Source organism: Tupaia chinensis, unplaced genomic scaffold (assembly GCF_000334495.1).
Source record: "Tupaia chinensis unplaced genomic scaffold, TupChi_1.0 Scaffold000057_1, whole genome shotgun sequence".
Taxonomy (NCBI): Eukaryota; Metazoa; Chordata; class Mammalia; order Scandentia; family Tupaiidae; genus Tupaia; species Tupaia belangeri.
In genome coordinates, this window is record NW_006159515.1 from 4,395,304 (window position 1) to 4,407,538 (window position 12,235).

General features: G+C 41.6%; 1 protein-coding gene across 1 annotated transcript in view; it reads right to left on the bottom strand.

The window, feature by feature from the left end:
* The window catches only part of PCCA (propionyl-CoA carboxylase subunit alpha), a 398,674-nt gene that overhangs the window by 107,026 nt on the left and 279,413 nt on the right, over window positions 1-12,235 (bottom strand). Inside the window, exon 21 of the mRNA XM_006141526.3 lies at window positions 2,585-2,683. Within this exon, the coding sequence (XP_006141588.1) occupies window positions 2,585-2,683 (99 nt within the window). The remainder of the gene's footprint in view (window positions 1-2,584; window positions 2,684-12,235) is intronic.

The window sequence follows — 12,235 nt, forward strand, 5'->3', positions numbered from 1 at the left end:
CAGGAATGAGGTGGTAAATTAGAATCTGAAGAACTCGATGGGGAAAACTAGAAGGGACTGTGGTGTAGTAGTGAAAAGCACACACTGAAAGATCAGATTGCCAGGATTCAAGTTTCTTCTTCAAAGCTTTGTAATCACAGAGGAGTTACGTAACTTGACTCAGCACAATGTCGAACTTAACAGAATAGACTCTTCAGCAAGACTTCTTGGTTTTAAACTCTGGCTCTACCTCTTGTTAGCAAAATGGTCCACGCAAGTCATTTACTTTTTCTGAACCTCGGTTCTAATTTACTTCTACATATATGCTGTATGGTAGTGATACTCAAAATTTAAAGTACTTCAGAACCACCCAGAAGCCTGGTTGACAATCGGGGTGTTGGACACACCTACAGCACATACCCTGACTTAACAGTAGGTCTGGGCTAGGTCTGATTTCTCTCCACCTGCACTGACAGACAAGAAGGGCAAAGTCGGGTTCCACTTACTGGTCATATTGCTCCATACATGAGGTGAGGTTGAAAGAATTTGGGCATAATTTTTTTCCATAGCTTTCTACTTTAAGATAGAGGTCACTGATTACAGAGAACATTCTATCAATTCTAGGTCTCAAGGCATCTTCTCAAAGCAAGAAATGTTGTATGGAGGGAGGCTGGCAGGAGAGAGGTTAACACATGCAATGGAGAGTGCTATGGAGGTGCGATCTGAATCGCTCGTGCTTCTGCCAACCTAATAGTACACAATTTCAACTGCACAGAAGAAGATCATGAAGTCAGTCATAATTTATAACTCAAAACGCAATGGCAAAGTAAATTGCTGATGTAGTATTTTTAGGAAAACGTGAGTTTCTTTCTTTATAAAAAATTATTTAATTTTACTTATTATTTTTTAATTTGGCCAGAGAGAGAGAGAAAGAAAAAGTGTGAAAGCAAGTTGCCAGGTCTGAGATTCTAACCACGACAAGCCACGTGGGAGTCTAGCACCTTAACCACCACACCCCCGCTTTTTAATTAAAAACAAAGTGTAATACCTTTGTAAACCTGCCTTTTTAGGTTACCTGACAAAAGAAAACATTTCATTTCTCAGATTAAGACTTAAGATCACTGGAAGTAAGAAAATAAGATTTTTAAAAGTTTTTGCTATAGGGTTTGCACTCACTGGAAAGACACAGAGAGAGAGAGAGAGAGAAGGTGACAAAGCACCCCCAGGTGGGATGACTATGCCACAGTCCCTTCTCCTCCAGTCTCCTGTCAGTATTTTGGGCATGCATGCACACATGCTTGGCATGTTTTTCAAGTCACCAGGTCCAGGACTTGAACCTCAGAGGTGACCATGTAGGATTCCAGTGCCTTAACCCCCATGCCACTGGCTGGCCTAGGAAAAAACATTTTCAACTACAAAAAAATAGAGAAGAAGATGAACAATGCACAGCATTTCCTTGCTATGTCTGTAAGGATTAACCACACAGGTGCTGACGAGGATTTTGAACTTGAAGGAGCCTTCTAAGCAAATCATCAGAACACTTACCTGTACAGTCCGCTGAGTGCCATCAACGTTGACAGACAATAAAGGCGAAGCCAGGTTCCACGTACTGGTCACATTTAGTTTCGACCCATCAACTTCCACCTGTTGTGACACCAAATAAGACTGTTACCATAAAGAGAGACAGAAAACCGCTCAAGTTCATTGCTGCATACAAAGCAGCAGCCATTTTAAACAGATGGCTCCCAAACAACCTGTCATGTTTACTGCTCCAGCCATGAAAGACAGGGTCCCTGCTTCTGCCAACCTAATAGTACACAATTTCAACTGCACAGAAGAAGATCATGAAGTCAGTCATAATTTATAACTCAAAACGCAATGGCAAAGTAAATTGCTGATGTAGTATTTTTAGGAAAACGTGAGTTTCTTTCTTTATAAAAAATTATTTAATTTTACTTATTATTTTTTAATTTGGCCAGAGAGAGAGAGAAAGAAAAAGTGTGAAAGCAAGTTGCCAGGTCTGAGATTCTAACCACGACAAGCCACGTGGGAGTCTAGCACCTTAACCACCACACCCCCGCTTTTTAATTAAAAACAAAGTGTAATACCTTTGTAAACCTGCCTTTTTAGGTTACCTGACAAAAGAAAACATTTCATTTCTCAGATTAAGACTTAAGATCACTGGAAGTAAGAAAATAAGATTTTTAAAAGTTTTTGCTATAGGGTTTGCACTCACTGGAAAGACACAGAGAGAGAGAGAGAGAGAAGGTGACAAAGCACCCCCAGGTGGGATGACTATGCCACAGTCCCTTCTCCTCCAGTCTCCTGTCAGTATTTTGGGCATGCATGCACACATGCTTGGCATGTTTTTCAAGTCACCAGGTCCAGGACTTGAACCTCAGAGGTGACCATGTAGGATTCCAGTGCCTTAACCCCCATGCCACTGGCTGGCCTAGGAAAAAACATTTTCAACTACAAAAAAATAGAGAAGAAGATGAACAATGCACAGCATTTCCTTGCTATGTCTGTAAGGATTAACCACACAGGTGCTGACGAGGATTTTGAACTTGAAGGAGCCTTCTAAGCAAATCATCAGAACACTTACCTGTACAGTCCGCTGAGTGCCATCAACGTTGACAGACAATAAAGGCGAAGCCAGGTTCCACGTACTGGTCACATTTAGTTTCGACCCATCAACTTCCACCTGTTGTGACACCAAATAAGACTGTTACCATAAAGAGAGACAGAAAACCGCTCAAGTTCATTGCTGCATACAAAGCAGCAGCCATTTTAAACAGATGGCTCCCAAACAACCTGTCATGTTTACTGCTCCAGCCATGAAAGACAGGGTCCAACAACACAGTCTTCTTAGTCATCTCTGGGGAGAGGTGAAGGACCTGCGAACAGCTGCCTCTGGGTACTGAGGTTTCAAGTGATTTCCAATAAGTAACAAACAGCCTTCTAACTCTAAACCTATCTGGACATGCTACATTTACTGCAATTAGACAAGTAATGCATATAAATTCCAGTGACATTTTGCAACCCACACAACAGGGCTTGCATATAATATCCTCTCCAAGGACCAAGGAAGAACTTTTTCTGTGTAAATTTTAATGAAGGACTATGCATGGCTATCTTAATTAAACAGAAGCTTTAATTAGGTAAAATGCTTTGGTGTTGAATATCAAAAGTCCATTCAAACTTTGTAAAGTTCTGTCATAATTTGGTAGATCATAAATGACTAATTTCATGAAGTTATCATTCATAAGAATGCAAAAAAAGACCCATAATCTTCCAAAACAAAGAACCTATTTTTTGTTTTCCTTCCATGAATGAGAGACAGAGAGAAACAGGGAGATAGCATCCCCCCCATTGGGTCCTGATGACACGAACCACACCCCCACCTCAGCCAGCCCAGGTTCACAGGCACTCTCATGCCCAACATACTCAGGGAGGTCTCCGGACTTGAACCAGAAATTTTGCAATGTGGAATTGCCTGGCAGTGTTACATTTTACCACTGTGCCACCATCTGGCCCCCTCAAAACAAAGATATCTGGGAACCAGCAGTTAGCGTAATGGCTATGTCACTGGACTCCCATGTAGTCGACCGTGGTTCATGTCCCGGACCCAGTGGCTTAAAACTCACGCTGGGCGCATGTGCGTGCGTGCCCAAGATCCTGAGAGGAGAATGGAGGAGAAGGGATTGCGGCGTGACCATCCCTCCTGGGGGGTGATTTCTCGCTTTCTGTCTCTCTGTCTCTCTCTGTCTGGTGAGCGCACACGCCCTATAGCGTAAACCTCTCACAAAAAAAAAAAAAAAAAGATATCCATGTAAGGAAAAAAATGTGATTTCTAAATAAATAATATAAAAATAACTGAAAGACAAAAAAGAGCTAATTTTAAACACCCTTAGTTATTTATTCTTTTTCACTTACTTATTCCCTTTTCTTTTGGAAAGGTTTTTGCCATAGGGCAAACCCAGCATAATTCAGAAGCAATTAGATCTAGGACTCAGACTGCGGTCAGTCATGGGGGAGTCTAGCCCCTTAACTACCAAGCCACCTGCTGGCCCCATTCCCTCTCTTTTTATTTTTTAATTCCATTTGTTATTATTATTTCTTTAATTTGACCAAAGAGATACAAAGAGAGAGAGAAAGGAAAAGCAAGAAAGCAAGCTGCCAGGTCCGGGACTCACGGTGGTTGGCCATGTGGGAATCCAGTGCCCCTAACCACCATGCCTCTTTCTGTTCCCACTGACTCTTTAATAGGAGGTTTCCAGCTTCTGGTAAAGCCCAAAGGCACTGTTTCATGGCAGTCCTGACACAGTGTGGGAACAACAGCACAACACTGGTGGAGGAAAGGCTGGATAGGTGACCCAAGTCATTGCGGCAGGAACTCAGAAGCTTGTGTGAGTCCTAGTGAGAATACTAATGAAGGGATTGGTCAGGATAAAGACCATATGGCAGGGACCAGCAGTTAGCGTAAGGGCTATGTCGCTGGATTCCCACGGTTCGCATCCCAGACCCGGTGGCTTAAAACTCACGCTGGGCGCATGTGCGTGCATGCCCAAGATCCAGAGAGGAGAAGGGATTGCGGCGTGACCATCCTCCCTGGGGGGTGATTTCTCGCTTTCTGTCTCTCTGTCTCTCTGTCTGTCTGGCAAGCGCACGCACCCTATAGCAAAAACCTCTCCAAAAAAAAAAAAAAAACACACACACACACAAAACAAAAGACCATATGGCAAAGATTTGTTCCTTACTGCAGGAAGACATAGGAACCAGGGGCAGCAGAAGCCTCCTTGGTGCCTTCAAAGTCCAAATGGCATGATGCATCATATCCGCACCAGTCCAGGCTCTTACAGCAAAGACTTACAAGGGCAGCGTATTAGCTTTCCCCTAGTGTCAGTGTCCTGAGGAAGATCCAGGCACCATTCCCAAAGGCTCCAAACTTTATCTTGGTTGAAGCCTGGGATGAGGAAAAAAAAAAGAAAAAAAAAAAAAACTATGCTACCTGAAAGAGACTATTTAAACTAAAAGAGGCAAAGATCCAGTTTCCTCAAAAGGTTTTTTTCCCTCTATCCCCTAACTAAAGGGCTTAGGAGGAAAGTGATATGTGATAGGATATAAAGAAACTACATTTCCTTATACATCTATTAAGTACTTAGTACAAATTTGCAACTTCACTATGCAACTGAGGCAAGAAAACGATCATAATCACAAATCATAAACTATGAAACATATCTGCTAATATTAAATGTGAAAATCATGTTTAAAGCCATCACATGCTTTTTAGAATTCTTTTTTTTTTTAAGAGGTTTTTGCTATAGGGCGCATGAACTTGCCAGAAAGACAGAGAGAGACAGAAAGCGAGAAATCACCCCCCCCCAAGGGGATGGCCACACCGCAGTCCCTTCTCCTCCATTCTCCTCTCGGGATCTTGTACATGCACGCACACACGCCGGCATGAGTTTCAGCCACCGGGTCCGGGACTCGAACTGCAGTCAACTACATGGGAGTCCAGCGACATAACCATTACACTAACTGCTGGTCCCAACATGCTTTTCAGAATTCTAGCTATTCATAGATTTCTCCAAGATACATAATTCTGAAAAATAGATGCAATGATTCTGTTGAGGTTATTATCTGATAAATGATACATAGTAGATATAAAGGGAGAATGTCTCTATGAACAGTTTAATACAACACAAAGGCAAGAGCAGACAGAACTGAAGAATTCTTGTTACTGTGCCATATATATTGCTTACACCCAATTCTTTAGCCAAGGCTGTCTGAAGGAGCGGGTGTAGAATGAAGGTGGCATTTCATTATGACACCACTGAGAACCTAACATACAGAACCACCCTACTTGTTCAATGCCAACAGTAAATGGGGAACGAAACTTTGAAAAAAAGAAATAAATCATAGATTTTGGGATAGACAACAAGGGTAGCAAGCTCAAGGAAGAGCTGTGGGTTGCCCATACTTGCACCCAATCTCCTTTATTATGACATAACCAGAAGAAAGAAAAAAGAAACTGGATCTTTGAATACAATTTGAAGAAAAAAATTATAAAAAGAAATAGGTAAATTAAGAGCAAATAACAGAAGAAAAAGCTACTCAAAGAAATACAGGAAGAGTTCAGATAAATAAATTCCCCAAAGTCTCAAAGACAACCACCGGAAATGTGACCCCTCTTAAAAAAAAAAAAAAAAAAAAAAAAAACACCAAAAAAACAAAAAAAAAAAAAAAAAAAAAAACTCCAAGAAAAACAAAGGTTCAAAGAAGAGATACAACAACAGAAGGAAATGAAAATCAAGCTGGTAGAACTCAGAATAAAAATGAAAAGAAAAATAAAATGACACTATAGATATAAAAGTCACATTGAGAAGCAACTAAAAATAGAATAAATATGACTAAAAAGAAAAAGAAGGACATGAGAAATCATATAAAAGAAAATACAAAGGATCAACATATGAAACCAATTTACAGGGAAGATAATGGATGTAAAGGAGAAAGAAAGAGGGATACAAAGAATATACAATTGTCTTCTTCAAAAAGGCTTATAGGGACCAGCAGTTAGCATAATGTCTATGTCGCTGGACTCCCATGTCGTCGACCGTGGTTCGAGTCCTGGACCTGGTGGCTTAAACTCACGCCGGGTGTGTGTGTGTGCATGCCCAAGATCCTCAGAGGAGAATGGAGGAGAAGGGATTGCAGTGTGGCCATCCTCCCTGGGGGGTGATTTCTCACTTTCTGTCTCTCTGTCTCTCTCTGTCTGTCTGGCAAGCGCACACACCCTATAGCAAAAGCCTCTCCAAAAAAAAGACTTATAAAACAAACAAAAAAAGTAAATAGAAAGATATGACAGAATAAAACTTTTAAAATAAATAAAACCTTGGGACCAGCAGTTAGCATAATGGTTATGTCGCTAGACTCCCACGTACTGGACCACGGTTCGAGTCCTGGACCTGGTGGCTTAAAACTCACACTGGGCGTGTGTGCGTGCGTGCCCAAGATCCCAGAGGAGAATGGAGGAGAAGGGATTGCGGCGTGACCATCCCCACTGGGGGGGTGATTTCTCGCTTTCTGTCTCTATGTCTCTCTCTGTCTGTCTGGCGAGCGCACGCGCCCTATAGCGAAAAAACCTCTCAAACAAACAAACAAAAAAATTAGAATGGAGGAGTATAGCGTCCTATAGCAAAAACCTCTCAATAAATAAATTAATAAATAAATAAACAAACCCTTAAATTTGTAGAATGATGGTGTTTATGGGAGATTAAGGCTAAAGAGTATGGGTATTTAGGCAGAAATAAGAAATTGTGGTACCAGCAGATAGCATAATGGTTGGACTCCCACATAGTCAGCTGCAGTATGAGACATGGCCTAAAACCCATGCCAGGTGCATGTGCATGTGTAGCCAAAATACCAAGAGAAGAATGGAGAAGGGATTGCAGCATGGCGGCAATCACCCATGACAGAGGTGATTTCTTGCCTTCGGTCTCTCTGTCTCTCTAGTGCGTGTATGTATCCTATGCAAAAATCTCTCTTTAAAAAAAAAAAAAAAGAAAAGGAAAAGAAATCATGTACAAGAAAGGAAAGAACTCAAGTCAACCTAATTTTGTAAAAGCAATACTGATACTGAAGATCAGAGAGCAATACGTTTTAAATATTAAAAACAAAGTGATTGCTGCCTCCCATTTTTATACCCAGCCAAAGCTTCTTCAAAGTATAGCATACAAATAAACATTCTGTAGCATGTAAAAACTTGGTGCCTCTTCTTTAAAATTGATTCTTCTCAGGACCAGCAGTTGACATAATGACTCTGTCACTGGACTCCCATGTAATTGACCACCGAGTCCTGGACCCGGTGGCTTAAATTCACACTGGGTGCGTGTGCATGCATGCCCAAGATCCTGAGAGGAGAATGGAGGAGAAGGGATTGTGGCATGGCCATCCCCCTGTAGGGGGATTTCTCATTTTCTATCTCTCTGTCTCTCTTTGTCTTTCTGGCACACACACACGCCCTATAGCAAAAACCTCTAAAAAAAAAAAAAAGTGAGTCATCTCTACATGTACTGATATGAAACAATCCCAAGAAAATACTTAACAGTGCATACAGTATACTGTCATGTGTTAAGAAAAAAACCTACACATGTGTTTCTAAATGCATAAAATATCTCTGAACAAATGCATAAGAAAAGCAGAGCAGCTGAAGAACAGGGATGTAAGGAAGAATTGCTTTTCATTGTACAGCCATTTATATATTTAAAATTTTGTCCTGTATATGTGTATTAAGTATCTATTTCCTAAAATTTTTTTTGAGAGGTTTTTTCGCTATAGGGCGCGTGCACTCGCCAGACAGACAGAGAGAGACATAGAGACAGAAAGCGAGAAATCACCCCCCAGGGGGGAGGGTCATGCCGCAGTCCCTTCTCCTCCATTCTCCTCTTGGGATCTTGGGCACGCACGCACACGCAGCCGGAGCACCCGGCGTGAGTTCTAAGCCACCGAGTCCGGGACGCAAACCGGGGTCGACTACATCGGAATCCAGCGACATAGCCATTACGCTAACTGCTGGTTCCCTCCTTTCCTAAAATTTTAAGTGAGGATTTGTGTATGTCAATTCCCTCCATCATTATATAGTAGTATACAATCAATAGCCTCTTCAAATCTTTCACTAGTAGGTACATGATAAAAAGTGGCCTTTTAAAAAAAGAACAAACTATATTTTGGCTAACAAGTAGATACTTATTTCAACTTTTTTGTTTGCAGATTTACTGTTTTCATCTGCAATACCCAATTATACAATGTGTTTTAGATCATCTTCTCTTCCTTACCTGAAAAAGAGGGACCTGAATCAGTAATGACAAAGATTTGGTCTGGGTCTGGGACCAGCAGTTAGCGTAATGGCTATGTCACTGGACTCCCATGTAGTCGCCCACGGTTCGAGTTCCAGACCCGGCAGCTTAAACTCACGCTGGGCATGTGTGCATGCATGCCCAGGATCCTGAGAGGAGAATGGAGGAGAAGGGATTGCAGCGTGGCCATCCCCCCTGAGGGGTGATTTCTCGCTTTCTATCTCTCTGTCTCTCTCTGTCTTTCTGGCAAGTGCACACGCCCTATAGCAAAAACCTCTTAAAAAAAAAAAAAAGATTTGTTCTGGGTCCAACATTCCTTTATAGTGAAATTCTGATATGACAATTTCCAATATTATAAAATTATTTTTGTTTTCCTCAGCTATCTCCATTAGTGGTTAAAAGTTTTTCAGATCTTTCATTTAACAGAAAATGCAAGCTAAAAAATTAAGTCGAACTCAGTATATGGATAAAAAGTAAAACAGACCAAAAAGCTGTCAGGTCTGGGACTCAAATCATGGTTGGCTATGTGGGAGTTCAGTGTCCTTAACCACCAGACCGAAAGTGAAGTGACAAATGACCTAATACCCTAAGGCTGAAGTAAAATTTCACACTTTTCAAGACAGACAATATTATCAAAATGTCTTAGCACCATGATACCACCAAAATATTTTAAATTATGTAGAAATTCCGTATTTTAAAAACAATCTATGACATAGCACTTCTATTTAAAAACACTAACCTAATACTAAGTCTTTCGTTTAAATAGGCCAAGGACTCAAGAACACCGAATATACATTGATTATGATATTAATACCAACCCCCGTCTCAGCAGGTGACCTCTTCTCTTTCTTTGCCAAAAATAAAGCCAAAAATATACATCCTCTTACTTGTTACAGTCAACCAAGTTCTTTCCTTTACTCCTCTCTCTTTCTCTGTTTCACAATTCATCCCTCTAACTCAGTATGTTCCATTTCTCAGTCTATACTGGCTACTTCTCTTCTGCTTTCAAGGAAGTACAGCATGTCTAACTACCTATGTCTCTCCTTTTCTCTGACAGGTTTGAGCGCTCTGTATGTTCCCTTACTACATACCTTTTCTATAACCTTAAACAATCTGGCCACTAAAACTGTGAGACACAAATTTTCGGCAATTTTTATGCTGTTTTTATTTCTTTATTCATGATAGAGAGCGTGCGTGTGTGTGTGTGCATGTGTGTGTGTGTGTGTGTGTGTGTGTGTGTATGAGAGAGAGAGAGAACGAGAGAGAGAGAGAGACGGAGAGAGAGAGAGAAATGAGCACCCTCCACGAGGTCTACTTATGCTGCAATTCTCTTCCTCCAATCCTCCAGCCCATCAGATTTTGGGTACTCACACATGTTCTAGCATGCTTCCAGCTGACCTGGCCAGGGATTCAAACCACAGTTGCCATGTGGGATCTAGCTATTTTTGACCAGTGTGCTAGCACTGAACCATAGAGCCAGCCCCTATACTCTTTTCTTTAATCCTTTTTTAAAAATAAATTTTTTATTTAACTGTGTGTGTGTGTGTGTGTGTGTGTGTGTGTGTGTGTGTGTGTGTATTTGACTAGAGAGACAGAGAGAGAAAGCTGTCAGGTCCGGGATTCAAATCGTGGTTGGCTATGTGGGAGTTCAGCACCCTTAACCACCATGCCACCTGCCTGCCCCCTTTAATCGTTTTCTTTAAAAATATTTAATTTTTAATTTTATTCACTTTTTTCACTGTTTAATTTTACATTTAATCACTGTACATCTTTACAGTGTATAAAATGGTTAATTCTTTACTTCACAGCAGGAGAGACCCCTCAAAGGTAACCTTTAAGATTAGAAAGATAAGAACGAATCAGTTAAGCATGCTAATGGTAGGTGGATCAGTAGCAATATTCCAGAAGGAATATTATGTTTAAAAAAAAAAAACAAAGAAAACTCCAAAACCCTGAGCAAGAAGGAGCTTAGCTGATGTGAAACAAGTGAGCCGCACAGAGAGAAAACAACAGAGAGAACAGCACCAAAGAGTATGGAGAACAATAGGAAATATTCCTGCAGTTGGGAAGTAATATCACCCATTTTGTATTTTAAAAGATTGTTTTGGGGACTAGCAGATGGCATAATGGTTACGTCATTGGACTCCCACGTAGTTGACTACGTTCCAGTCCAAGACCCTGTGGCTAAAAATCCAGACCGTGCACATGTGCATATATGCTCAAGATCCCCAGAGGAGAATGGAGGAGAAGGGATTATGGCGTAGCCATCTCCCCAGGTGGTGATTTCTCACTTTCTGTCTCTCTGTCTCTCCAGAGAGCACACACGCTCTATAGCAAAGGTCTCTAAAATAAAAGAAAAAGAAAAAGAAAAAAAAAAAAGATCGTTCTGACTAAAGCTTAAAAAATGAATTCAATGAAACAAAAATGTAAATTTATAATGACCCCGCTGAGAGCACTGGGAGTGCAGGGAAAAGGAAAATTCAGAACCCCCACCAGGGAAAAGAAAGTAAGAAGTATGAACAGTCCTAAAGGAGACATGGAAGAAATAGAGAAGAGTAAGCTTATCAGAGAAAAAGCAAAACCACTGTGCAGTGCTGCATGCTCAGAGGGTGCAGGGCAACATGCAGCCATGACAGCACCCTGCCCTGCCACGTGATGGTTCCAGCAACACTCAGGTGTCTAAGGAAAGCAGAAGGCCAAGCCTGGAATTGAAGGAAGGATGCAGGACTGAAGAAGTTAAGGGTATTTGTAAGGAAGTGATTCTAATTCCAGGCCAGGGAACCTATGTGGAAAAAGCACAGGAGAGGAATCTAAGCCTGGCTGCAGAGGAACAAACCATGAACTGGTTGCTAGTCTTCAACTGCAGGGAGACGAATGCAGAGGAGGGAACCTGAAGGTTGCCTGGGAAAGGCAAGGTGGTGAGGCTTACAAAGTGAGTTTCAAAAAATAAAGGGTTTAACAAGGGTCTACCATGATGCTAGGAGAACAACAACTCCACCTCCCATGTCTGACGTTTCTGTGATATGAGAAACTGCTGCTAGGTTTCAGTTAAGGTGAATAAACCTTCTAGAAAAGGCTGATAAGGGGACTGCATCTGGCCACAGAGCAGGCGATACATAGGGCAGAGTAGAGAGGGCTGCGTGGAAGTGGAGAGACTATATCAAAGAGCAGAGGAAATAGATTTAGGAAACGATGGAGGACTGGAGAGGTTCTTAAATACTCTTGACTCTGGGCCAGGAGGATGTGCAATGACAGTGCGATTGGGCTCACATGGGAAAGGTCCTGGGTTCACATCCTGGAACCTCCCCAGGCACATTTGGCACACGTACGTGCCTATCATTAGGGCCGGCTGAGACGGGCAGGGCCTGGAGGTGGATTACGGCATAAAGGCGTGTTGG